General features: G+C 58.7%; 1 protein-coding gene and 1 long non-coding RNA gene across 5 annotated transcripts; one reads left to right on the top strand and one right to left on the bottom strand.

Annotated features, from left to right (window-relative positions):
• Positions 1–162: 162 nt before the first annotated feature.
• DPEP1 (dipeptidase 1) lies at positions 163–19,861 on the bottom strand. Of its 4 annotated transcripts, none has more exons than XM_046682690.1 (12): positions 19,737–19,861; positions 7,228–7,437; positions 3,303–3,461; positions 2,698–2,830; positions 2,357–2,489; positions 2,049–2,199; positions 1,818–1,887; positions 1,329–1,505; positions 1,117–1,201; positions 964–1,039; positions 583–718; positions 163–511 (listed from the first exon to the last, which is right to left on the bottom strand). In XM_046682690.1, the coding sequence occupies exons 2-12, from the start codon at positions 7,329–7,331 to the stop codon at positions 344–346; spliced, it is 1,392 nt and encodes a 463-aa protein (XP_046538646.1). In that variant the 5' UTR covers positions 7,332–7,437; positions 19,737–19,861; the 3' UTR covers positions 163–343. The 4 variants fall into 4 exon arrangements, with proteins under 4 accessions (XP_046538646.1, XP_046538648.1, XP_046538649.1 ...); XM_046682692.1 differs by having other exon boundaries at positions 7,228–7,494; positions 19,737–19,853; XM_046682693.1 differs by lacking the exon at positions 19,737–19,861 and adding an exon at positions 14,682–14,784.
• Positions 19,862–25,605: 5,744 nt separating this feature from the next.
• Positions 25,606–27,126, top strand: LOC124249671 (uncharacterized). The gene is made up of 3 exons (XR_006891442.1): positions 25,606–25,669; positions 26,112–26,163; positions 26,999–27,126. It is a non-coding gene; the product is annotated as an uncharacterized LOC124249671 (long non-coding RNA).
• The last annotated feature ends 711 nt before the right edge of the window (positions 27,127–27,837 follow it).

The following is a 27,837-nucleotide window of genomic DNA, read 5'->3' as shown; positions in this document are numbered from 1 at the left end:
CCCTCCTCAGGCCCCGCGCCCTGCCCGACCCCACCCTTCCAGGACTCAGGCCCTCCTGTGTCTGGATGTCCAGCCAGGGGCCACTTTCACAAAATTTGCCCCCGGATGCTCAGGAGCCCCCTTCCAGGGCCGGGGTGCTGATGAAACACACCCTCAGGACTCCAAGGGGTCATTGCCTTTATTGAGGTCCACTGTGTGCCCGTGTCCTGAGTGGGCCCACAGCAGGCAGCCCCCCTGGGAGCCCCGTCTTTGTGCGCCAGGAGCCGCGTTCCTAGAGCCTCGGCCGCTCTGACAACCAGTCTTCCTCAAGCCGCGGGAGCCCGAGGGTCCTGGTGCCCGTGGCTCATAGAAGACACAGGCCGAGGGGGAGCAGGGCGAGGGAGGCCAGCAGGGCCCCCAGCTGGCGGTGGAGGCTGGGGGCCTGTGAGTACCCATACTTGGTCCTGCAGGAAGGCTCCAGCTTGTCCAGTGGGATGGGCTCTTCCTCCGGAGTCTGCGTATGGTCGCTCGCCTGGAGACAGACACAGGTTGGGTGCCTGCCTGCCAGGCAGGGTGGGGTGGGTGAGTGTGGGGCCTCCTCACCTCCTCCACTGCCTCGAAGACCCTCAGCAGGTTGTCAGCCAGGGCGCCCCTGATCTCTGCCTCCGTCCACTGTCTCCTGAGCAGCTCGGCGACCAGGTCTGGGTACTTGGACACGTCCTCCAACCCCGAGGGAACCCTGAGACGAGGGTGGAGAGAATCAGGTTCTGCATCCCAGGGACCGAGGGGCCTGTTCACCTCCCCACAAGCCACTGACCTGCCCACACCCCCATCCAAAGACACTGAAGTCCAGGGAGTGGCCCTCAGAGTGGGATGTGCTGGCCCATCCTCAGGACACACCTCCCTCCTCCAGCCCCTCACAATGTGTTCACGGGGGTCACGACCCTCCCAGTTCATCCACAAGACACAGGTCTCACCCCTTACCTTGAAACACCATCATAGTCCCCACCAAAGCCCACGGCCTCAGCTCCCGCCACGTTCTTGATGTAGTCCAGGTGGTCTGCAGGGGGGACAGCAGGTGTGGGTCCTGAGAGGCCCTCCACCGCCTGGCCTCTACAGCTGCTCACATCCACCTACCTGCTACTTGGGACAGGTTGGCCTCCCTTTGGCAGGCAACGTAGTCATTGTAGAAGTTGACCATCACCAGGCTGCCTGTCTGCTTCTGTAAGGGGGAGAGAGTGGAGCTGTGGGTGCAAGGAGGACAGCAAGGCTCCCTGAGGACCACCCACCAGGGGGACAGCAAGGTGCCCTGAAGACCACCCTGGGAGCAGACCCCCACAGCCCCTCACCACCAACTGAAGCACGTCGTCGGGCACATTGCGCCTGTGCGCACACAGACTGTAGGCTGAGGAGTGGCTGAAGATGACGGGGGCCTTGGAGAGCTCTAGAGCGGCCTTCATGGTGGCCACAGACACGTGGGCCAAGTCGATCATGACGCCTAGCCGGTTCATCTCCTTCAGCACAGTCTGAGGGGAGACGGCTCAGGGCACCAGGACAGCCCGACCCCAGAGCCAGGCAGGCTGCAGTGTGCACGGCCTTCTGGGGTTCCCTGCAGCCCCCTGAGAGGTCCAGGCACGGGGTTGGGGGGCATTTGGGCAAGGGCATCAATGACCCTTCAATGGCCGGAAGTCTGGGGCTACTCTAGTGACCAGTGTGTCCCTGGGGATGACCCCTGCCAGATCCAGTTTACAGGTGAGGAAACAGGTTCTGAGAGGAGAGACACTGTGTCCTGGGTGACTTCTCTGAGGGCGACTGCAGTCCTCGCCCACCCTACTCACCTGCCCAAAGAGCGACAGGCCTTGGCTCTGGGCCTTGTCTTCCCCCGTGTCCACCAGCCAGTTGTCGGCCCTGCGAGAGCAGAGAGCAGGTACCAAGGGGCAGAGCGTTTGTCCTGTCCCCCCCACATCCAGGACCCTCAGGAGCAGAGGAGGGCACGGGAGCAGGGCCGAGCTGGCCTCTGAACCCCCGTGAATGTCCCACACAGCCCAGGGGCCTCTGGGGTCACTTACCAGGGTGTGTTGCAGCTGTGAGTGAGGGTGAGGTACCGCATGCCCAGGTGGTAGAGTGCCCGCAGGACAGCGAGGCTGCTGTCGATGGAGTGGCCGCCCTCCACGCCCACCAGGCTGGCCACCCTTCCTTCCTGGAAGGCCTGGCGGATGCCTGTGAGGAGAGCCGGCCGGGCAGTGGGCGCCTGGGCAGTGGGCGAGTAGGTGTCCAAGGGGAGCTTCAACATGAGAAATACCCCCGCTGCACCAGCACACTCTGCTCCGGACAAGAACTGGGGTGGTGTGGGGCCTGGGGGGTGGCTGGGACCCACCTGTGCTGTTGGTGACACACACAAAGGTCTCGGGGTACATCTGACACATGCGGTGGACGACATCTATCTGCTCCAGTGTCCTCCGCACAGCATCCTTGTTCTGGGTGTCGCAGGGTACGTATGCGGACCAGAACTAAGGGGCCAAGAGAAGGGTTGGAGCTGACAGCACCCGGCCCCAGCCCCACCCGCCAATGGGCATCTGGCTTTCCTCCCACCTTGGAAGTCCTCCCTATGGCCTGGATGGCTGAGTCCCCTCCAAGGGCCTGTGGCCACCAGGGAGCCGCTGCACCTTAGCCAGGGCCCAAGGTGGGGGGGATGGACAGGGCCGGGCTGAGCTGTACCTGGCCCCCCACAAAACCAGCCTTCAGCTTGGGGATGTTGGTGTGCGTGGAGGCCAGTGTGGTCAGGTTGGCCCGCTCATCCCGAAGCTGGTTGTTGAACATCTTCAGCAGCTGCCAGGGCAGGTCGTTGTGCCTGGAGGGGCCAAGTGGAGGGGTCAGAGGCAGGTCAGGACAGCCACCTGGACCTGGGGCCTTCCAGCTCCCTCCCCCGCAGGCTGTCCCCTCTCCACTCCCTGCTTCTCAAGCTCAGGACTAAAGCCAGCTGCAGGGGTGAGGTGCCTGAACGCAACTGACCACAGGTGCGCTTCTCTACCGTGCCCCCCAGGCCAGGGAACCGCGAGCTGAGGGAGCCCCCCATGGCTAGGTCCTCCCTCCAAGGGCCTTTCACTCTGCAAGATGGCAGGGCACATGCTTGCTCTGCTTCAAAATCGGGCAGGAGCTTAAACAACCTCCACGAACGAGGTTGGCTGACCCTGGGGGAGCGAGGCAGAGGGCCTGGGGCCTGAAGGTCTCCACAGGCTAAAGATGAAACCCTCCACTCACAGGAAGGGGCCAGGGAAGCATGGGGAGGGGTCTGCTCTTGGGGCCTGGCACCCCCACCCCACCTTTCTGGAGCAGTGACTTCAGGTGCAAGATTTGGGAGCCCACAGGCCCCCGGCTGCCTCCATCGCTCTGGACAGCCCTGCGCCATGTCCAAGAAGCTCTGAGCAGCCCTGTGCTTACAAAGGTCTGAGGGTCTCTCAAGTTTCCTGAGGAGCCAGTTCCTGTGAGTGTTTTGGAGGAAGGGGAAGGGGGAAGAAAAGAGAGGGAGAAAGGGGGGGAGGGGGGAGGGCAGAGGGGCAAGGAAAGGGACGCAGGAGGGGAAGGGGAGAGGGGTCAGTGGCTGGTGGGTCTGATTCCTCCCTGGATCCAGGAATGGGCAGAGGGAGACCAGGGGAAGCCCCAAAGGGCGAGACTGCTGGAGAGCCAGGCCGCCTGGGTCCTGGATGCTGGAAGCAGCATCAGCCCCTGGGAGCTAGTTAGAAACGTAGAGGCTCACCAGTGGCTCACCCAGACCCAGCAGTGGGATCTGCTCTTTCACCAGCAACCCACATGGGTGGGACATCTAGGGAGGCGCCTTGGCTGGCCCGCAATCTAGTGACAAGACGGCTGTGAGGACTGCCTGGGGGGTGTTTCATCCTGGTGTCTCGCTCTGGGGATGCCTGGGGCCTTCTGGTGCCACCATGGGCCCCTCCCACCCCACCCCCTTCTCTCGGAGCCCCATCTCATGGGGACAGCACTTTGCAGAGGAGGAACACCACAGTTGGGGTGCAATGGCGGTGAATGGGGGGCCAGGATGGGGCTGCACTCCCGCATTCGAGACCCCTCTCTCCCAGGATGGCACCCCCTCCTCACCCAAATCCAGTTCCCATGTCCAATCCTGGCTCCCACCCCTCTTGCTGTGTCTTCGTCTGTAACATGGGGATGTCTTGAAACCTTCCTCAGGGTGAATTGTGAGGGTAAATGAGTAGCTATTAATACTAATATTACATCGGGATCATGCTGGCCTCTTGCAGGCCCAGGTCAGCTAGCCCCTGGGCTGGGCTTTTCCAAAGCAAGCTGGCCGGGCCCCCTCCCTTGGGCCCCGCCCCTTGACCAGCTCCAGACCCTGCTGTCTGTGGGGCTCGAGCCACAGGTGCTGCTTCCAGGAATCTGTGATTTGATTGGGTGACAGGGCTGCTCGAGTGGTCAGGAGGCCTTTGCTGGCTGAGCAGTGGACGGTGGGTGAGCTCCAGCCAGGCGGGATTACCGCCTCAAGCCCCAGCCCTGGGCACCGTCCCCGGGGCAGGGCTGGGCAGGGCCCCTGGATGGGACTAGGCACCCCAGCCTCTGGGCAATCTGGCCCCGCCCTCCAGCTGCCACCCAGGACCCACCAGGACGGCAGGGCACACTTTACTCTCGCCTCCTCCCCTCGGCCACTCCACCCTCGGTTGGAACCCAAAGTGGGGACAGAATTTCCTCCGCCCTGTGATGAGCCCTGCATTCTGGAGCCTGCCAGAGCTTCCTTCCTTATCTGGGTGGCCTGGGCAGTGCCCTTGGCCATGACATGAGGACCCCACTGCACTATAGAACGCCGCGCTGCAGCCGGCACACACGCAGGCCGGCAGCTGTGAGAGAGCCCGCTGCTCGCCCATTCTCCTCCTTTTCCTTGGGAACACAACCTCCCATTTTTAGCAAGGCACATGGCCACTTGAAACAAAGATACTTCCCTGCGCCCTTACAGCTGGGTGTGGTCATGTGACTAAGTTCTGCCCTGTGACAACTCCCAAAAGCTGTCCTTGATAGAGAGTGGTTGCTTCCCCTTTGCCCTTTCTAGGTCCCTTCCTTGTTCCTGCTGGCTGGCATGCAGATGTGATGGCCAGAGCTGCTGCAGCCACTCTAAATCATGAGATGACCATGGGAATGGTGGCCACAAGGAGTCCTTGGAACTGTGGAATGCCATGCTAGAGCTCCCTCTGGACATCTCTGTGTTGAAGCTGCTTACTTGGGGCTCTGACCTACAAGAGTAGCTAAGACTAGCTGGTCCACAGTTATTAATTTTGATTCCATCAGCCTAGTCTTAGCTTTCTAGCTCTTTGGACAATCCCAGCTCCCTGAGCATTCCTGGCTATCTGGGCTCTTTGTGCCATCTTACCCCTCACGTGGGCTTCTGGGCAGCTCCCCACACCTGGCCTCAGCCGCCCTCTCTCGGTGCCCAGCCGCCCCAAGTCCCCCAGAATGAAGGAATAGCTCGCCTGGCTGATACTGTTGGCATCTTCTGCTGCCCTTGCTGCCCCCTGCCAGACAGCGGGGGCTCCAGGCGGGGAGCCCAGGCAGGGCCTCTGCAGCCTCCTCCCCATACCTGGCTCCCCAGCGAGCCTGTGGAGGAGACCCAGCCTGCAGGGATGTCGGAGGCAGGCACCTGGCAAGAGGCAGAGAGGAGAGCAGAGGGCCGCAGGGTCCAGGCAGGATGGAGGGGAGGATCCGAGGGCAGGAGGGGAGGGAGGGGCGCACACAACCCCTGGGGGCCCCTATTCCTTCTTGGGGGCTGCCACAGCTCACTGAAGTCCTACATAGAGGGACACCCCATTTTCTCTGCTTTCCTTGCATAGCTTTTTTGTCCAAAAAAAGCCCCGAGGCATCTGCCAAATAGTAATGACGGCAGCATTTATGGAGCACCTACGTGTGCCAGACACACGCGGATGTTCAGCATTTATGGAGCACCTACATGTGCCAGACACACGCGGATGTTCTCCTTAGCACTCTCAGCTCCCAAGAGCATGCGAGAGTCCCTCCTCTCAGCGATGGCAGGAAGGGAAGCAGGAGGCCAAGGCTGGCAGGTGTGCTGGTGGGTCAGGACAGGCCTGGCTGCTGCGGTGGCCCTGGGCAAAGCCCTGGAGGAGCTGAGACCAGGAGTGTGGACCTGGGGGCAGATGGGCAGGGATAGCGCAGTGTGTGGCCTGCCTGGAGCATGGATGAGTGTGGGGGTGACTGGAGGGGCAGTGAAGGGCCCTGTGGGCCGCTGGGAGGACTTAAGTTGTTACTCTGAGCTCAGTGGGAGCCACAGGAGGTGGGAGGTGAGCTGGAAGGACAGGAGCTGGGACTTATGTCTCCAAGACTCCCTCTGGCTGCAGCATTGAGACCCAACCTTGGCCGGTGGAAGAAGGGGGACAGTCAGAGGCTCATGTTTGACCCAGAGCAGAGGTGGAGATGTGAGGGGAGAGGAGGGTCCATGCAGATGTACTGGGATGCAGATGCAAGAGGCGCTGCCAGATTGGCTGTGACATCAGAGAAAGAACAACAAGGTGTTGCAAGTCTTGGCTGGAAGGGGGCCTTCGAGAGAAGCATCAGGAGCTTGGTTTGGGCCATTGAAGCATGACTCCAAGCATCGTAGGCAAGGCAGAGAGGCGACCCCAGGGACCCCGTGCCAGATGGGGTCACCCATGGGTGGACGCTGGAGAGGGAGGGGTGTGAGGAAAGGGTCTCAGGGAGGAGGGTCAAGAGGGCCAAGAAGGGCCCCCAGGAGCCCGTGAGGGATGCCACCCTCACCTGCAGTCTCTGGTGAGGAAGCTGAGGCCCCAAGAGGAAACGCAGCTCCCTCAGGCCAGATGGCTAGTGCGAGGCATGACCCCGGGCTGGACCACCAACCGTGCCTGGCCCCAGCACCCACTCTGAGCAGACACCTGGCCCCCAAGGCACAGGTGGGACCAGGTTGTGGGGCACTCCCAGAGCATCTGAGGGCCAAGGGCTTCGCCACTTGCCTCCTTCCTACTCCCTACAGGCTCTCATCTGCTGGAGCCTGGGGGCCCTCGGAGACTTCATGGAGCAGCTGAGGCCAGCAGAGAGCCAAGGCCACACTATAGCTAGAGAAACAGTCCCGGTGGGGAGAGGGCAGCGCCCACCTCAAGTCCAGGGCACGTAATCCTCAATCCTAGCTCCCCCAATCCCGGACCCCCAGCCCCAGACCCCCAGCCCTGGACCCCCAGCCCTGTCACACAAGTGACCACTTACCCGTCAATGACAGGTGTACCCTGCATGATTCTTTCTGCCTGGTCCCGGAACTGGTCTGCAGTACAGATGGCCACCAAGGGCCAGAGCCACCAGCTGGTCCACATGACACAGTCCCCAGGCACCTGCTTCTGCCGCTGCCCTGGCTCGTCTGGCCTGGCCTGGCCGGCCTTTGCTCCACAAGGATGAGCCGATGCTGTAAGGAGCCGCTCTCTGTGCCAGAAGAGAGAGCAGAAGCCTTGGTCCAGGTGATTGCTGCCAGGAGTTCTCCTGTTTAATCAGTAATCAATCAGTAATCAGCACATTCCCTGAGAGGGTGGGTGGATGGAATGTCCTCGACCCTGTGGGCTGGGCATTGCTGTCTGAAGCAGGCAAGAGGCTGCCAACCCCAGGGGAGGGGCTGGAGCCCAGAAGAAAAGACAGTGGGCTCAGAGGGGGCTTGCTTGGGGTACGCGGTCAACAGTCTTAGCTGTATTGTTACCACTGCTGCCCTCAGCACCCAGGGCCTGAGATCTGCAAACAAGAATTAAAACAGTCAAGTGCTGAGTTCTGGTCCTGCGCTCCTCTGTTTGCTTGTAAAAATAGTTTTACATTACTTACCGAGGAAGATGCTGCGCAGACCACACCCCACCCCAATGCTGGGGGTCTGCACCTGGTTCCTGGAGCCCTGCCGGGCCCCACCATACCCAACCCAGTGGTGGGGCATCTGTACCCCAGTTCCCAGCCTGTGGCCCTCTGGCATCACAGGGACCCACACTCCGCCTGCAGGCTTCTGACCAAGCAGGTTGGACTCTGGGGTTTGGGGTCAGAAACCTGGAGCACCAGTGATTCCTCAGAACTGGGGTCCTTTCGCAGGCTTGCCACACACTCAGGTCTCCCTGGGGACTTCTAAGAACCTGATGTTGGGCAGCACTGGGACCAATGAATCCTGGTCCCAGGGCTGGGCCAGTGTCCAGGGTTCTGATGAGCAGCCGGGCTGAGAACCAGGCTGGCTGGGAGGGAGCCAGGTCAGGAAAGCTGGTAAGAGGTGCGGGCGAGATGAGGAGACCCTTCCTCCCACCTGAGAAGGAGGTCTCATCCCTCCTTCAGCCATCAGCTGCGTGTCCCAGGCAGGTGCCTGGGCCTCAGTTTCCCTCCTGTTGAAATAGCAGCTTGCAGGGCTGATTGGAGAATGGGACCAAAGGCACAGACATCGTTTGCTCTAGTCCTTTCAGCCTCTCGTCCCTCCAGCCTCCACTCGTACCCTTGCGAGGAGGAGCAGAGTGTCCTCGGTGCTTCTCCTCCATCTCTGCCCCAGGATGCCTAGGGCCTGGGCCACTGGCCCCAGATCCGTCAAGGACTTTGCTCCCAGGCCCCTGTCCCTTGGTCAGGACCCCCCCGCTGCTGGCCCAGGTGTCCTCTGTGCCAGGCCCCAGGGTTGGACCCTCACCACAACCCTGTGCAGAAAAGAGCCCCCCTTGATGGATGAGGAATCTGGGTCCAGACTGGGCTCTGACCAGACCACCTGGGGGCTGTGACCTGTTAGATGCTGGGCCACCCCAAGGTCAGAGTGCCAGCATGTCACTGGTCCTCCAATGCTCCGTGTGCACTCACCTTCGACCCCCCTGACCTGTCACTTGGTGACCTGGACACTGCTTCGTGGGTGAGGCTCAGGTCTGCTCACGGGGGACCATGCCCTCCACAGTGAGCTCCCTTGGCTCCTCCAGGACTCCCCTCCAGGGTCTTCCGCCTGACACGGCTGTCACCACACCGTGCTCCTGTTATCAGCCTCTGCCTGCTCCACAGTTTTCTCTTTATTTTCAACTTTTTTTTCTTATCCTTTTTGTTTCAGAGTTGGTTTTTTTTTTTAAGATCGTATAATTGTACTTTATTTCTTAACCTCATCTGAGCATCTTTGTCTTTCAAATTGATCATTTAAGCCAGTATTATGACAATGACAGTGCTGGCCTCCCTCTTCTGCGTGTCATAAAGCCCCTCTTTCCTGTAGCTGTCGGCCCTGTCTCCCGCTTCCTTGCTTTTGCTGCATTCTTTATGTGGTTCCTATCAGTTGCGGTCTCACACAATTAGAAAGTTCTTCTACGTGTCACGACTTTGCTAGCATTTTCCCTCATATTTTTAACATCATATTTGGATCTATATTTCTCTGTCAACACATAGAATGTGTAACACGTGGTCACAGCCCATGGTCTTGGCAGCATTCATTTAAATGTAGCCACATGTTTTCCTGGATTCGCTGTTTCTTACGCACTTCCTTTTCTCCTCTCTTGAGACATTTACTGTGATTTTTTTTCTCACTCGTCTGCAGCCGTTCTTGGGCCATTTCCCAGGAATGGTGGCACCCGTCACAGCCGGGCTGGCTCCTTCCTCTGCGACTGGGTGGTCTCCCCACGTCCGCAAGGCTCTTCTTCACCCTCATCCCCCCCCCCCAAGAGGGGTCGGGGGTGTCTTTCAAACCTGCCTCACACTGGATTTTGGCTTTATTTCCATTTTCAAATTCAGAATTCACTGGCTTTAATTGTCTGAAAACACTTTATCAGTCTAGAAGTCCAGTAGAAAAGAAAGCCTTCGGGACCCAGCCTGGTTCCACAGCGGGAGGTACGCCAGCTTCCAGCTTTCTGGTCATCTCCGCGTCACTGAACCACGGCCCCGCGCCTCTTCCTTCATCGTCAGCTTCGCCTGGTCCCGACCGACCTCCTCTTCTGCTGACCAGGATCCGGATGTCGCGGGTCAACTGCCCAGCCCCCTGGTAAACCCACAAATCTCCCTCCCCTGCAACTTCGGGCAGCACAGAGCCGGCGAGGGCGAGGAGAGTGAGGCACTGCCGCGGGTGCAAACTGCAGAGTAGGGAGTCACTGAAAACCTCAGTCACTGAGATAAATAGTATTTTAATGCAATATTTTAGAAAATCAAAAATTCCAGCAAAAAAAATCCATGATGAACAAAATAAAGACAGGGCCAGTATTCTGACTTTTCCTTTCTCACCCCAGCTCCTACACGATTCCACCCGGAGCTGGTCTCATGGGAAACACTCCCCTCTGTTCTGTGACTTCAGCCACAGACAAATCTTGTCAGCGGATGGCAGAGGACGGCCCGTCTGGGAGCTCAGCTGTGGGCATGACCGCACTTCCTCAGATACTCCTGGGAGGAGAGGATGCAAGGCCCCGGGGCCACCCCATGTGTCAGGGCCTGCACACCCTTCTTCAAACATGAGGTGACGGCAGAGGATGACACCGAGCATGAGCTCACGCTGAGGGTGAGCGTGAGCCCTCTGAGCAGGGACCCAGGTCCGTGCCGGGTCCTGTGTGGATTCCATTTTGCATTGTTTCTTGATCTGACTCGTGACCTGTGGGTGGCAGGGCGGCATCGCTGAGTGGGCTGTGGGGTCAGACTGCATGTGTGAGCTGGTCAGATTTCTCAGCCTCGGTGTCTTCACCTGTGACGTAGAAGTTATCTGAGACCTCCCTCACAACAGTCCCTCATAACTGATCGGCAGTTTTGCTGGACATTCGCTTCGGGTTGGAAACCGTTTTCCCTCAGAACCAGAGGGCTCTGCGGTCTGTCCACGCCGCTGGTGGAAGTCCAGAGTCGATGTGAGTCCCGGTTCTGGCAGGTGATGCACTCTCCGTCCCGTCTCTCCGGCACCGCTCGAAGGCAGAGCTTGGACCTCCTGGGTTGGTCCTTTCTGTCTCCTGTTTTGGGTTTTCTTCTATTTTTAGTCTATGGCCTAGATCTTTCCTCAGTAATGTCTTCCAGCACTTTGATTTGACGTTTTCTTTCAGGAATCATGTATTTAACCTCCCAAGAGTGGTGTCTTGTGTCTTGTTGCTGAAGTTCTCCCTCGCACCCTGCTCTTGTTATGGAAGCGACGCTCTGACCCCAGAAGACCATGCGCTTCCTCGGGATGCATTGTTCCCACTGTTTCTCTGGACCTTGGTTGCATTGTAGCTGGCAATTTTTGTTGCTTCCTATTTAGTGTTTAGGAACGCAGAAATAGCCAAGCTGGCTGTGCCGTGTGGATGCGGCAGCCGCCCGGCCTCAGGCTTTGTGTAGAAAGGAGCAGGGGGGGCTGGCATCACGACGTGGCCCCTTCATGGCAGAAGGCGACATGAGCACTTTTGACAGCAACCCTGATTCTCAAACAATATATTTTTGGGAAGGACCTCCTGGGGTTTGTCACCCAGGAAACGTTTGGCCGTGGGCTGGTGAGGCCTGGCACCCGTGTGAGCGGCGTGGGGGCTCAGCCCCTCCACAGTGCGACTGTCGCCACAGCCCCCTCTGTACCCTTCCTGACAGGACTTCTTACTCTGCTTCCATCCAATCCATCGTTCCCAGAAATCTGTCAGAGTCTTTGCCGCCGATGGACACCTTCCATCCTCTGATGTGTGGTTCTGACCCGACTGGCCAGGAGCGGGCAGCGCTTGTGGTCCGGTGTCTGAGCAGAGGACGCGGCAGACGGTCAGCCGGCAAGAGTCCCCGGGTTGGGTCTGGTTGGATCCCCTTTCCTCCCCTGTGCCGGTCGCCGGCATGGCAGCCATGCTCCACCATATCGTGTCGTGTGGTGAGGCCAGGGCCCGGGCGGGCAGCGGCATCCCAGGGTGCAGCCAGCCCGGCCAAGGCCGCCTGTTTCTAGAGTCGTTGTTAGGAGAGCAGCCAGGAGCTGGAGCTGGTGCTTGTTAAGAGCACAAGCTTTGGGGTCGGACAGCCCTGGGCTCAAACTCCCGGCCGTGGCAGATGGCACCTCCCGAGATGGCTGCGCCTTCTCCCACCCGACATGCTCCTTGCGCTGCAGCGTCGACCCCTCCTCGGAGGCGGGCAGCTGCCTGGCCCAGGGAGGCGCGGGTGTGACTGTGGGTGCCACCGGCCTCTGTCCCCTGGACACTCCCCTGGGACCTGGAGGGGCTGTTCTTCAACAGCCCCAGCTCGGCCCCAACTGACAGCCAGACAGGAACCTTCGGATGACCCCAGCCCCAGCTGAGGCCCCAGACACCAAGGGCCAGAGATCAGCTGGCCCCACGGGGCCCTGAGGAAGGCCCAGCTCACAGGAAGCGTGAGCACTAATGCACACTAAACTGCTACGTTTGGGGACTGTTTGTTACGCAGCAATAGAGGCCTGATACACTGGCTGCTTTCCCACAACTAGTGACTCTGATGTTCCTGTCTGTAAAACGGGGACAAATGATCCTAACCTCACAGGGCTGTTGTGAGCCAGCACTCCTCACGCATCAGCCTCGGGTGCTCCCTCCATGAGTGTCACCTTCTTCGTGCCCCACGGTTGTTTCTTTTGAATAAAGAACAGCCTCTTGTGCCCACCCCACATCTTCTCAGTCTCACATGGATGACGTAGAGTGACAGCAATGCCTCCTGCATGCTGTGTGGTGGTCCCCAACCAACAGGCCCGAAGCCTAGGGACAAATGCTCTTGCCAGTTTGTCCCCGGGAGGACATCCTGAGACCACCCAATGATGCCTTCATCTCAGACTCTCCTTCCCCCTTGGCCCTGTGGTCACTTCTCAGAGAAGCAGTCTGCGCCCAAACCTTGCCTCAAGCTCTGTGTTCAGGGGAGACACTTAATCACTTTTTATCTGTGTAGAGGGAATGGTATTATTAGTTGGGAAATCAGGATCTCTTGCCATAAACAGAAGGAATACAGTGAAAATAAACAACAAAAAATTAAACAGTGTTCTTATGTCTCAGCCAGAGCCTTGGAGAAGCGACCTATGAGGAGTTCCAGCGGGTGCTTTCCCTGTCCAGGGAGCAGTCACGGCCAGCTGGCTGGCGGCTCCTCCCACACACACACTTCGAGGACAGAGGGGGCCCAGTGGGCCTGGAGGCAGGGCCCGTCAGGGAAGCCTCGGGAACAAATTATCAGCTGGAGCCACCAAGGATCATTCCACCAAAACTGCGCTGTGATGTGGGGCCCGAGGAGGCCTCCTCTCCCCAAAGCTTCACCTGCCACTCGTGCCCACGTGCGCTGGGCCACCAACCAGCCAAGAAGGACTGAAGCCCATGGCCCCGAGATAGCCCGCAGCAGTACAGACGTCCCAAGATCCATGACCCACCGTCATTCTACAGTACATGAGCAAACACACACAGATGTATGCAAGACAGAAACGTGCACACAGCTCAACCCACGCCGACCCACGCCACATGAGCACGCATAAGCACCCTGCACGTGCAAAAAGAGAAGCAGACCGACACCTGTGTAGGCACAGCTACACACACCCAGACAACTCACATGCAAACACGCCCGTGCCTCCACAAAGACCCCCACAGCAAACGTGTGCAGACCTCATCCACACCCATATCTAGACTTGACCATGTCTGCACAAGTGGACACGCGCAGACACACCTACCCACGACCACACCCTGCACACACATGCACACAATGTCACAGACCAGACACTCAGACACACCGCGCACCTGATCGTGCAGAAACGTGCTCAGGCTTATAAACACGCAGGCACGGACTTTTCACATGTGCTATGCAAACGCACACTGAGACATCCAGTCGTGTGCACACACGAGACACACACACAAGCACACAGACATGACCACACACGCTGCAAGCCTGTCCCCTCACACACACAGGACACATACATGCACGCTTTGCATGGGGTTGGGAGCCCACAGGCGCCCTGGTCTCTGCGCCCACCCAGCCCCCACGCCCACCTCGGCGCCTGCAGCCCCCTCCGCCCTTGTGACCACCCACAGAGCTGGGCACAGCGGTCCTGAAATGGCCTGGAGGGAGGACGGCGGGGGCGCGGGGTGAGTCCCTGAGAGGACCTGGGGCTCACAGACAGCTCCACAGCCCTCCTCCGCGGCTCCAGACCAGGCAACGTCTGCACGGGGTGTCCTCAGGCCCCTCAGCCTTCCTGGCCCAGCCGTGAGGCCACCACCCCGACCCCCACCCGCAAGGCCTGGATCCCCAGTGTGCTCCAGGACAGCACTCTGGCACCCAGTCCACAGGAGTCACCCTCAGGCTGTGGCTTCTCCACACCACTCCTGGTCCTGGCCCGCCCCCCACTCTCCCTGGGGTGACCTCATGGCTCCTCTGGCTGCCCCCACCGCTCTGAGGCCTGTGACCCACTGAACACACAGCAGCAGGTCCCTTCCCTCAGGGACCCCCTGAGACGCTCGATGAGGTCCTGGCCCCTCAGCCTTGAATGGGGAGGGGGTTCCAGCCTCCTCTCACCACTTCCCTCACCCCGGAAACAACCCTGTAGCCCCTCTGCCTGGCACTGACGTCCTTGCTCCATCTTACCCTCCGTCCATCACCAGAGAACCCCAGGACCCCAGCCTGTCAGGCCCTCCCCCTCCCCCACCCACGACACCCTCAATGTCCATCTCCCCCAGTTCAAACTCTGAGGCCTCACGGAACATACAGCAGGTGCCCATTAATGGATGCGCTGGCGGGTGCTTCCTAACCTAGAGGCTCAGCCCTGAGCCCCTGAGACTCACCATGAGCAGGAAGAGGGGCCCAGTGCTGCCAGGACCGAGCTCTGCCGCCCACCGCCTGTGCTCCTGAGGCCTGGGGGTTTGTTTCTGTTTTTCTCGAGTTCTGTCCCTCCCCTGAGTTCTCCACCCAGCTTCCCTTGCACAAAAAAGCCACCTCTTAAAAAAAATTCCCCCAGGGGCCTTCACAATGGGCCATGGAGAGAAGGGCTTAATGTCCCACACATGTCAGCTGGTTCTAGTTTCTGCAGACACGTCGGAGGCCTCAGCCGTCGCACACACTTAGCTGGCCCCAGCGCTGGGGCTCTCTCCGGCCCACAGGCTGGGCCTCGGGCCCAGGGCTGGCAAGACGGGACTGTGTTGGGTGAAAAGGAATTGGGGTCCCTCAGACAATAACGTGGGGGCTGTCTGAGGCAGGCTGTCGGCCTCAGGTGGGAGGGCTGGGTTAAGAGGTAGGGAGGAGGGAGCCAGGTACAGGGGTTCATGGAGGTGGTCTGGGACTCTCCCGCTGAGCCCACAGTGTCCCAAGGCAGCAGCCAGCCTGTCACCTGAGGATTCCCTGACTCCTGCCCACCACCCTCATTCCCTGGGGTCGAGAGTGACCTTCTGTGGCCCAGGGTTGAAACTCGATATCTCTTCAACCTAGGAGCGGGGTTGACTATAGCCTGGCCCAGGGGCTGGGAGGCCCCGGTTCCCACATATGTAATGGGGGGTTGATCTCCCCACATTCTCAGCTACTAAAGGATCAAAGGCATTCAGGGATCGGAATGTCCTCTGGCAGAGCCATGGGACTTTTGAAATCAGGGGAAGGTCTGGTAGGGACCCAGCCCAGCTCGGGGCTGGTTCCATCATGCGGTTTCAGATCTGGGGCGGGGGGCATACCCTGTGGGTTCTGGTGGGCAGCAGGCTGTCCTGTCCCCACACAGGGAGGGGCCCACAGCAGCAGGGTGGAGGCACAGTCGGGGGCACACGGCCCCCAGCCTTCCCTCTGCCCTGGCTCTGGGGCCCATGCTGCCTCCTGGGCTGCAGCCGCAGTGTCTAAATGCGGGATGGCCGCCGGTCGGGGCTCTGCCATGAGAGGTTCAGGTACCAGACATGGGAAGAAGGGAAACAGTGATGGGCCCCGGGGGTAGGGCGGGGGTCCCCTCACCTCAGAGTTTAGGAGGATCCAATGAAGGAGGGACAGGCAGTGAGGGCACAGGAGAGGGCTGAGTCAGGGTCTTGCTCTAGCGGAGGGCGGACGAAGGGCTGGGCCTCCTTCTCTGGGCATCCCAGACCGGGCCTGGCCTGGAGGCCAGCCCCCCACTTCCACATTCGGTGGGGTGCCGCTCGGGGGGCACAAAGACTGGAGACCAGAACTTCCCTGCTGGGCGGGCCCCAGGCTTGACATCACCCAGGACGGCTCTCCTGGCCAGACCCTCCTTTAGGGACGGGCAGGGGGCCTGGATCTGTCGTGGGCACTGACTTGCAGGAGAAGGACAGGTGTCGGCAAGAGAGATTGCTACTTTCAATATTATTATTGATAAATAAATGGCAACCAATAGGATCTATTGGAGACTATGAGGAAGCCATTTGGTGTAAAACTAATTCAGCCTGACCTTGTTTTTCCAAAAGGGCCTGACATGGCCGTTGAACATGCATTGCATATCTGCATTAAGCGTTTACTATGTCCCAAAGACAAGAATGATGCCCTTTGAGAAAGATGTCTGTCAGCATTTCCTTAAGCATAAGCATCTCTCCCCAGGCTAGGGATTGACTGCTGACCTGCTGTGACCACCCAGCTCGAGACCACAGACCTGCTGTGTCCGTCAATTGCTGTGTGAATCGCTGTGCTGGCTAGGCAATCTCATGACTGTTGTGAAAGGGACATTCCGATCATGCGTGATACGTGCTCTTTGATGTATATGACCACTCCTTCCACCTCCACTTCTTTGGAGCGCTCCATTCCTGTGCGGAAGGACTCCCCTCGGGCCACAGCGTCCTCAGATCTGGCTCATAGTAAACTCACCCCAATTTTGATTTATAGATTGGTTATGGATGACTTTTTACTTTTTACACATTACTTTTTACACTATTTGAAATTTTTAGCATGTGCATTAAAATGGAAAAATCAAACTAATTAAAACAGAAAAAGAGGCTCTGGAGTGCTCAGGCAGCCTCCCCAGCCTCCACACAGAGTCCCCACTGACTCGGGGCACCCTCGGGGCCCCAGCCCTGCCCTGAGCCCCCCTTTGTGGGGTTCTGCAGGCTTCAGGCACCCGCTCCTCAGCCCCACCTCGAGGCTGGCATCCTGATGGGAGAAGGGACAGGGTGTGGACGGTGAGCATGGGGAGGCCCTGCTGTGCCGTCTGTGGCCCCGAGGGAGATGTTTGTCTTTCTGAAAGTCCCCAGAGAGAAAACACCCCTAGTTAGGTCAATTGAGGGGAGCCATTTATTGGGGTGAGCCTTGTGGAGAGTACCCTCACAGTGGATGGCACCCACAGCCCCTCCGGGTGTCAGGTCCCCTCGGCGAGGTATCCAGAGGAAGCTCAGTGTCCAAACACTCACACCTCCAGGCAGCCGGCTTCTCCACTCCTTCTGGGGCTGAGGGGCCCCGGGTCCCTCAAACATTGTCACACGCGTGTTCTGGCTCCTAGAGCCAGAGCCTGGGCCCAGAGGGAGAAGGATGTAGGAAGGGACAGCCGCCAGGAGACGTCACCACCTGCCCCCTCGAGAAAGGCCACCTGGCTGAGAGGAGATGCCGGGGCCTGCACAGAGGGGTCAGGGCTGGCTCCCTGGAGAGCCTCAGAGGGCCCACGCTTGGGCTACCACTCTGCTGTCTGGAAGTTCTGAGTCTTATCTTCAGGGTGTTCTGACGGACCATGGGCCATGCGAGAAAAACATCCCACGTCGCCATGTCATCGCAGCTTCCTCCTCCCCAGGACTCAGCACTTTCCTGCAGGCAGGATTTCTCCCTGTGCTGTTTCCTGCCTCCTGGAGGCTCTGTCCTCACTGGGGTTTTATTTGCCGAATTCCCTGCTGCGTCCTCAGCTTCTAGAACAGGCAAGTCCACAGCGAGCACCCACGGAGAGTTAGGGAGGGCAGAGGAGCAGTGTTGATCTGCGCACGTCCCCTCTGAGCCGGTCCACAATACTGGCAGTGGGGTTCCTGCCTCCAGGCTGCTGGGGGACTGCGGCTGCCCAGGTGGGCTCTGGGCTCTGGGCTTTTCCCTGCGCTGCCTGCGGCCACGCCAGCAGCCCTACACACAGCTCCGGTTAGGGACCTCAAGGGGTCTCCAGTTTGGTGTCGGACTTGGTGCATTTGAGCGCACAAGGCATCTGTAGGGAAATTTAGAGAGCGCCACCGTGTCCTGTCCAGGGCTGCTGGGTCCGCTCTCCCACTGGGCCTCGTGGGTGACTCAGAGGCAGCCGGGTCCTGGACAGGGAGGGGCAGGAGGCCCTGTCCCAGGGGCCACCCCCAAGGGAGGGGCAGGTTTGAGGTCCAGCATTATCTCCGCCGCATCGCCAGCTGCTCCGTCAGCAGATCCCTGTTCTGATGGGAGCCCGCTGTCCTGGGCGCCACCCTTCGTTTACAGCCCTTGTCCCAGTGCAGTGACAGGGGCTCCTGGCCACAGCCTCAGAAGCCTGGCGTGGCCCCCCCACAGGGCAGTGCCGTCACTGGGCCAGGCAGGCAGCGTGCATGAGGGGCCTCCCGCTGGGGCCAGCCTGGTCCCCTGGACCGTAGAATAGGGACAATGGTGCCCACATGGAGACACTCAGATTTGAAGGAGGCGCCTGTGTGAAGATGCTGAGGGACTCTTAAGCACTGTGTGGGGGCTTCAGTGTCCTCTCTGTGGACCGGGCTGAGAACCCAGCTCTGCCTGAGGCTGATGGACACTCAGGGGCTGGGCTGGTGCCTCGGGGTCAGTCCTTCTCAGGCTGCCCGTTCTCCTCAGATCCACACCCCACGGGCATGAGCACAGGTGGCCATGACAGCAGGTGTCCTTGTGCCTCCTCCTGTCCACTCCACTGCCCCCAGCTGCTGCTGCCTCCTGGTAGCCCATCAGGGCCCTGTGGGTGTGGCCTGGGAAGTCACTTCCCTGTGGGGGGAGCACCCGGCAGCTCTGGGCCCCGTAGGGCTGCCCAGCTGCGGCTATCCCCTTTTCCAGCTCTGGAAACTGAGGCACGGACTGAACAAGCTCAGGCCACACTGCTTAGAGCTGGGATTCGAGCCAGGTTGCAGGATTTCAGAGGGTTCCAGAAGGTTCCAGAGGTGTGCATCGACCACTAGACTGTTCTTATAGGGTTTGTTTTCATGCATGTGTGTGTGTGTGAGGAAGATCGTTGCTGAGCTAACATCTGTGCCAACCCTTCTTTATTTTGTATGTGGGACACAGCCATAGCATGGTTAATGAGTAGTGTAGGTCTGCACCTGGGATCCAAACCTGCAACCCTGGGCCACTGAAGCAGAGCCCGCAAATTTAACCACTACACCACCAGGCCGGCCCCAAGACTGTCTGTATGTTTTTGAACCTCTCAGGGCAGCAGGAGGAGAGAAGGCGGCCCGAGGCTTCTCCCACATGCCCTGTCCCCCGGGAGAGACCAAGAGCCCTTGGTTCCAGCATCGGGGGCCACTCGCCGCGCCTCCAAGAACTGCCCCTGCTGTCCCCGAGTCCCAGTGGGCACTGCAGTCAGATGCATGCCGACATCGCTACCTGGAGGAGGAGACCCTCCTCACCCCGCACCTCCAGCCTCAGTCCCGCTCAGTCCTCAGAGCCGCACACGTGACCTAGGACTCCATCAGGATTGGTCAGTAAATGTGCCTTTCTACAGAGAAGAGCTGAAGCCCTGAGGGGGCGTGTTTGGGGGACATTTGCATATTAGGGGGCACTGGATGCCCCCTCCTGCCCATGACACCAAACTACCACCTCCCTGGCGCTGGTCACAGGTCAGGGACAATTCCAAATCTCAGAAAGCAGTGCACTACCTTACCCCACGCCCCCAGGAAACCAGTTCTCCTGGCTGCCTGGCCCCAGCCAGTGTCTCTCCCTGGCCAGTCCCTGACGTCCTGGCTCACACTCACCTGTCCCCACAATGTCCCCTGAGCTCCAGATCTGACTCTTGCTGTGCCCGACGCCGTGTCCCTGCAATCTTCTGTGACCCCTGAAGGCCCTCTTCTTAGGACACAGGGCTCATCTCAGAAAAGAAGAGCCTGAATGAAGAAAAAGCGAAGTAACACAGGCTGCTTGTAAAATAATTAATCTTTAAAACTTTATTTAACTTGCTGTGACATGGAATCCAAGACACTAATTAACAAGGGGAACACAAAGGGAGGCTGACACTTTTAACCGGTCCGTCTGGAGGAGGCATGCCCCCCACACACCCAGCAGAGGGGCAGGGGGCTCAGAGCTGAGGGCTGGCGCTGCAATGACTCACCTGAGTCCTCAGCCTCCAGCCAGCTCCCCGCGTGCCTGCTTTGTGGCCTGGATGCCTCCCGATTCCATGGGTGAGTAAGGGGAGGGCCAGGATGAGGGTAAGTAAGGGGAGGGCCTGGGTGAGGACATGTCTTTGCATTAGATACAAAGAACTCGCCCCGAGGACATTTTGACACTATTTTGTAAGGTACTGTTCCAAGATGCTCTGGGTCTGCCAAGAGGACAGAACATTCTGAGCTTCCGAACAGCCCTTTCCATCCTGTAGAAAACGGGCCCCTGCAGATGGACGCTTTGCCTTTCATCCACTCATTCGTTCACTCATTCATTCATTCAACAGATTCTTTCCACCTGGTGGAGAGATGGCAGTGGGCAGGGCAGACAGCGGGGCCCCTGCTCTCAGCCAAGCAGCCAGGCAGAATTCCAGAACAGGAAGGCTTCTTGGAGGAAGGGGCAAGTTAGGTCAATCCTGAAGGGCAGGTGGCAAGGGAGGGACATTCTAGGCAAAGAGGACAGCAGAGATGTGGAGGCGCAGAAACCGGAGGGGCCGGCAGGGGCCTCACCAGCCTTCACGGGTCTGGACCTCGTCCTAAGGACAACAGAGAGGGGCTGTGGATTCAAGACGGGGTGCAGGGGAGAACTCTGCGGCAGGAGGCACCGCAAGCCTCAGTTTCCCATCCGTAAACGATGATGGGGCTGACTACAGCTCCCCCACCTTCTAGAATTCCATCTGTTTCCAGACTCCCGGGGGCAGGCATGATATTCCAGCCACCTCCCCACCAGACAGCACCCCCCTGGGCAGCAGCGCCGCCCCCTCTCCCGTCCCACCTCCTGCCCCCAACCCCTGGCCCCACCGACCCCCAGCCCACTTACCTTGGCCTCGGCAACTCAGGCTTGTTCTCAGCCAGGCACTCCTGGCCTGGGCAAGCTCAGAGCTGTGCTGGCCTCACCCCAGCCACCTGCCTCTCCTCCCAGGCCTCTCCCCAGGAAGGTGAAAATGCCCCATTTCCGCTGCAGAAACGTTGCGAATGTGGGAAGGAGGGGCGGGTTGGAAGGAGGGGGTGGGGTGGGAGAGAGAAGGCAAGGGGCTCTTCCCCCCGGAATCTCTCCTCTCAGCACCCTGCCCTCCCCGTCAGCCTCCCAGAGCCCTTTCCAGGGTGGAACCTTCTTGTACGATCTCCCAGCTTCCTGTGGGCATCCCGGAGGACAGGTGTGGGCATGCTTCATTCCACTCAGGGTGCTGGCGCTGTGGGCCACCTTGTCCAACTTTGCGGTGGCAGATCTTAGAGACTGCTCCATGTCGGCATATGGAAGCCTCCTTCGTTCTTTTTATCATACATTTTAACTGTGAAAATACAACATATATGCCAAAACATATGTAAGACATTTATGTACACGCACACAGAAACTTGTACACCGTAGCATTATCCACAATAGCCAGAAAGTGGAAACAACCCAAATGTCCATCAACTGATGAATAGATAAATAAAATGTGGTCCATCCATACAAAGGAACATTACTCAGCCATGAAAAGGAATGGAGTACTAATTCATGCTACAACAGGGAGGGACTTGGAAAACATCATGCTCAGAGAGAGAAGCCAGACACAAAAGGGCACATAATGTAAGATTCTATTTATGTGAAATGTCAGAACAGGCAAATCTAAGGAGACAGAAGGTGAGTCAGTGGTTGCAGGGACAGGGGGAGGGGGATGGGGTGTGGCTACTAATGCATGTGGGGTTCCTACTTAGGATGATGAAAATATTCTAAAAGTAAATAGTCGTGATGGTTGCACAACTCCGAATATACTAAAAACTACTGAATTGTAGACATTAAAGGGGTGAATTTTATGGTATGTGAATTATATCTCAATAAAGCTATTATTAAAAACATGTACAGTCTAATTGATGAGGATTATTTTGGGCTGATTACTTTTGAAAGCTGCAGACAGGAAGGAAACTCTGAAGGGTGGAATTTGCTTGCCCTTTGATGAGAGACATTTGCATTTGTGAAGGAAGTCTCCATCTGTGGGGGTGTCTCCCTCTCTGCACGAGGAGGAAGCGGGGGGTGATCTTATCTCTAGAAACTCTTAATGGGGAAGGCAAGGACCTAAGTCTGCATAATAATCTTGCTCTTGTTTGCTGTACTTGTCTGGTAACCTCATATAACTGACCCCCCCCCCCCCCACCACCACCAACATCCTCCTTTGTCTTTAGCTGAAGATGATATTTAAGGTGGTGGCTTCAGCCATTTACTTAATCTGATCTGATTCTTATCTAAAGTTATAGGACCACCCAATGACCAGAGCCCACCACCAACATCTTCCTTTGTCTTGTAAAGAGATAACTCACATACCTATGCCTTAAATTTAGCCCTATCCTCAACCCATGTTTGCAGCTCTTACTGCCCCTGGGTCCTGTCCCCATGCCTGCAGCCCTTCACTGCCCATGGGTCCTGTCGCCATGCTGCAGCCCTTCACTGCCCCTGGGTCCTGTCCCCATGCTGCAGGCCTTCGCTGCCCCTGGGTCCTGTCCCCATGCCTGCAGCTCTTCACTGCCCATGGGTCCTGTCCCCATGCCTGCAGCTCTTCACTGCCCATGGATCCTGTCCCCATGCTATTCTCTGAATAAAAGAGCACTACTGCCAGACCTTGAGAGTCCAAGAAATCTTTCTTTCAACTCCTCGGCTTGCCGAGCCCACACAGTAATGACTTATTTTGAGGGAGCTGCTACCCAAGTCAAGAAGCAGACACCAGCCCTGGGACCCCGGTCCTTCTGTTCATACCAATCTCTTCTTGCTTTCCCTCGGAACTCCACAAAGCTGTTTATTTTCCTTGCTGTGTAGTACTCCATGGTCTGCCATCCCCCAGGCTGCCCCAGCTCTGGTACACACAGCCACATCTCCCATGCCACACAAGCAATGCGACCTTGGCCCTCCCTCCCTTGAGGGGTGGGGTCCATGACCCTCTGCCTGGGTTTGTGACTTGCTCGTAGACAGTAGGATGTGGTGGATGTGATGCTGAGTGGTTTCCGAGGCAGGGTCTGTGCTAGGGACTGAAGGTTGTCTCCCCCCACAACTCTGATGTTGACGCACTGATCCCCAACGTGCTGTGTTAGGAGGTGGGGTCTTTGGGAGGTAATTAGGTCATGAGGATGGAGCCCTCGTGTTGGGATTAGTGCCCCTAAAGGAAGAGAAGGGACACAGCTGATCTCTCTTGGCTTCGTGGGCACCCAGAGAGAAGGCAGCTGTCTACACTCCAGGACGTGGACCTGCCCCAGACACCAAATCTGCCGGCACCCTGATCTCAGACTTCCCAGCCTCCGGAGTGTGAGAGAGACATATCTGCTGTTAAGCCCTGGGTCTGTGGTATTTGTTGCAGCAGCCTGAGCCGACAGCAGGCCAACAGCATCTGAGTTGTCCACAACATGCTTGCTGGGACGCTCAAGCCACCATGCTGAGAGCATCTGTGACAGCCCCACGGGGCCTGTGGAGCAGATGCTAGCCGTCCACTGAGCCTGGCCCCCTTCCTCACCCTCAGGTCTGTGAGCACAAAAAAAGCGGGTATTTGAAGCTGCTCAGTTTGGGGTAGCTCCACACAGCGATATTAACTGCATGGGCTGTCTCTACCCCTGGCTCTAACGGAGGTCCCCTGGGCACGTGTGCACCTGTCTGAGGCCCGTGCTCCCAGCTTCAGGGGATGCGGCCAGGCTGCACCCCGGGCGGCTGCACCGACCGCCCCCTTTCGAGCAGGCGCAGACTATTCCACCATACGGAGGTGCGGGACACTCCCCACAGCCCCAGTGGATGGCGTTTGGCTATTTCTAATCGCCTGCTACCACAGGCACGCTCCCTGCCTGCCTCGAATGTGCCTGAAGGTAATATTACTGGGCCAGATCACGTGCATTTTACAGCAGGTCCAGAGACACTGCCCAACTGTCCTTCCATGACCTTGTGCCCCTGACTGGACATACCGGCCCCTCCTCCTCACACCATCACATATGAACTTGGGGTCGACAGCACACGGCGTTTGGGATCTCTCACAGTGCAGCCGTCACAACAGCAGCAGCAGGGACCAGCCCTGACGTCCGTCCACAGGTGAATGGATAGACAAGTGGTAGCGGGTCCTTCTGTGGAGTGTGACAAAGAATGAACCGGAACTGTTGACACGTGACAACGCGGATGGGAAGAAGCCAGACTGTGCTGGTGCACGTGTGTGGAGTCCTGGAACCGGGGGCTCGTGCTCTGTCAGCAGTGCCTCCAGGCGGGGCGAGGCGGAGGATGGGACACAGCCCCACGGAAGTCTCTGAGCACTGAGATCTGTTACATCAGCTCCTCAGTGCAGGAGCAGGTGATGTGGGAACAAGTGAGCACCCAGGGCGTTGACCCTCCAGAGAGCTGGACCCTCGTCTCCTGAGGTCGGCGAGTCAGGGGATGACTGTCCTCTGGGAAAATCTGAAGGATGGGGCCTGGGAGCTGCAGCCAGATCAGGGTACACTTTGCAAGTTTGGTGGACAAGGAAGGACAAGAATGTCCAATGCGTGCACCTTTCCTGGGTCTGTGGAGCCAGCCTGGGACCCTGGGAGGCCAAGGGGCCAGCTGTGGGAGCCCTCACCTTTGTGCAGGAAACAGCATGGTGTCCCCAGCCACGGGGACCATCACTAACGCCCTAGAAAAGGTCCCCCTGTAGCTGCACTTGGGCTCCAGGGCCGCCGTGCTGGTTCAGTCAGAGCCGAAGTCCTTCCATGGCCCATGGCCTCACACAACTGACCTCCCACCAGCCCTGAGCTCCCAGGGCCCCCAGACTTCCTTGCGGCCCCGTTCAGCCAGGCCAGGCCCACAGGATGTCCCTGGAGCTGGAGATCCTTAGCTTGATTACACTGCATTTTTCCCAAAAAGGTCACATTCATAGGTTCCAGGGGACATACCTTTTGGGGGCCACCATTCCACACACCGCAGGGGGGTTTAATCTGCGCCCCATCTTATACATAGGCTCACAGATGCTGAATGACCCACCTGAGGCCACCCAGCTGGTGAGTGAGTGAGATTCAGACGCAGGGAGTACAGAGACCGGCTCCACCGGAACACCCTCGGTGACGCTGTGACACCAAGTGACCCCTCTCTCAGTGACATGTGCCCTGTTCCTGCTGCGGGTTCACCAAGGGTGGGCAGCTGTGCCCTGAAGTCACTCTGGGACAAGCAGAAGGAAAGAAGAGTCTCAGAGGGCCACAGTCGCTCCCCTGGAGGAGCCCAGGGCAGTGGCCAGACCCGGTCACCCTGTGCCGGGAGGAAAAACCCAGGCACATCTGGAGAACAGGGTTAACGAGGGCCTCTCCACTCTCCTCCAGGCAAAGACTCTCGGAGTCGGTTCCTTCTCGGGGGGTGTGGCAGCCTCTGAGGAACAGAGGCAGGAACAGGACACACAGGGGGCGGGAATCAGGGGCCCCCGGGCGGAACGTGCTGACAGACACCTCACGTGGTCCTGCTCAAGGTCCACCGGAGTCCGGCCTTGGCAGGCTGAGCCAGGAACAAGAACACCCCTCGGGGTGCAGGGATGCTCAGAGTGGCACTGGTGTGTCCGCCTCAGGTGGGAACAAGGTGTCACACGGGAATTTCCACCCTGTAGTAGGGTGGCGGTGACCCGTGCTGAGAGGGGAGATGGAGAGCCAGTGGGAGTGGATGAGGTGGGTCTCAGCCCCTCCTCCACTCCTGCACCCGACCCCCCATGGATGCCTGGCTGCGGGAGCTCAGGCCAGCGGGGCGCAGGGCAGGCTCCTGTGGGAGGCATGAGATGCGGGGGCTGGAGGAGCTCAGAGTTGGGCCTCAAAGGCCCCCTTGGCTGCAGCCCAGAGCAGGGGCGGATCAGCCAGGGAGGGGCTGCCACGAGGGTGTGCAGGGAGTGCAGGGCGGCAGGGGGCTGGGAGAGAACCTTGGCCGGGTGGGGTGGGGCTGCCCTGCTTCCTTTCCCTCCCAGCTTGCTTTGACCTTTCACCTCTGATGATTCCTCCTGAGCGTCTCTGTTCCCCCAGGACACCTGAGGGCCGAGGCATGGACATGCCTGCAGGTCTCTCTCTTTTGAAGGTGAGGATTGGGAGCAGGGTCCAAGCGGGGAGTGTGGCGGGGGCCTGTCTGGGCTGAGGGGCCCTCGAGGGTATAAACGCCCACCCTCCACCCCCAGGGCCGCTGGCTGATCCAGAAGGAAGTGACTTGTGCACGTGCTGCCGCTGGTTAGTGACGGAGGCAGGACCAGGCCAGCTTCCCCACTGTCCTGCCAGCCGTGGGCCAAGCACAGTCGTCTGCCACTGCAGGAGGGTCAGCTGTGTGTCGGCTGCATTTCCTGCCTCCAAGCCCACTCAAAAGGAGAACAGCTGGCCTGAATCCTGAGTAACCAGGGGCAGATGGCAGTGTGGCAGCCTGCCAGCCATGCACATCTCAGACTCAGCCAGACGTTGGTTGAAGTGTGGAGAACAGACTTCCATCAGCAATAACTCGGGCGGAGGGGAGAGCCCAGCGTGAACCGAACTCCACTCGGTTGTGCAGACGAGACTTGCTGTAAGGGGAGAAGGAAGAGTGGAGAGGGGAGAGCTGGGGTCGATGGTGTCACAGAGGTCGAAAGTCACAAAAAGTGGGAAGGGTACCCCAAAACGCATTTGCCGTAATAGTTGCTGAAAAGCAGCCTGAAGGGAGGATGTGCTGAAGCCCTGAATGCTGCTCGAGCCTCCGCTTCCTGGGAGAAAGGACTCAAGTCAACGCTCTTGTGGCGTTGGGAATCCCCTTTGTCCTCTGCACAGTTACGCACAGAAACACACCCCAAGGAATAGGAACTTTGGACATTTTATAATTTTGGTCTAGTTTCTTGAACAGCTCAGGAAAAACGAGTGACATTCCTCCTGTTTTGGATTTTCTCTGATCTTAGAGCTCAAACTAATCCCTGCTGGGTTGACAAGCAGTTGCATCAGCTTCGCCCCTGAGGACAGCGGCAGGACCTTCCGAGTGCCCAAACCAGAGGCGCCGACGTTCACACACGCTTCCTCCACCCTCTGGCTTAAAGCTGTGGATGAGTCATGTTTTATGTTAAGCATGTGACTAAAGTATGTTGTTAAAAGTTAAATTAAAAAAAAGAAGCAGGCAGGGAGGCCTGGTCCCTGGGAAGCCATCTGGGTTTGCTCATGGCCGCTCGTCCAAGTTGGGCTCTGGTGCTCCTTCAGAGGCTGGGAGACAGGCCCTGTCTTCGGGCATGGCTGGAACAGGCGGGCAGTTCCCGGGCAGTCTCGAGCTGTCTCAGGTGGGCACTTTAAAGGGGTCCAGGGTCATCCTAGGGACGCAGCTCAAGCTGTCAGAATGGTGTTAGCACTTGTTCGAGTCTGCAGGCCAAGGGGAGGCCTGTGGAGATGAGGGCTCAGAGGAGCCTGGCTGGGGACCGGTCAGGGAGAGGGGCTTTGTCTGCACGGGGCGGCTTCGGGACAGGAGGCACGGTGCATCCCCCTGGTCAGTCTTCTCGAGTGGTGCCCAAGAGCACGAGGGTCAGGAGAGGGAAGGTCCCGGGCCTTGGTGGCTTTCGGCCTTCTCCCCTGGTCCAGCAGGAAACCAGCGGGGTAGCTTACCCCAGGCTGCCCGCAAACTCGGGGCTTTCCTGCAGGGTCCTCGAGCGGGGCCCTGGGCTGGCAGAGTTGCACCTCAGCGGCAGCCCCAGGGGTGGTGGCTGGAGGAATGCAAGCGGAGGGGGTGGCAGGATTGGTGCCGCCCTGAGCACCG

This window comes from Equus quagga, chromosome 13 (genome assembly GCF_021613505.1).
Source record: "Equus quagga isolate Etosha38 chromosome 13, UCLA_HA_Equagga_1.0, whole genome shotgun sequence".
Taxonomy (NCBI): Eukaryota; Metazoa; Chordata; class Mammalia; order Perissodactyla; family Equidae; genus Equus; species Equus quagga.
Note: the sequence above shows the minus strand (reverse complement) of the source record. Positions and strands in the feature narration are given on the sequence as shown.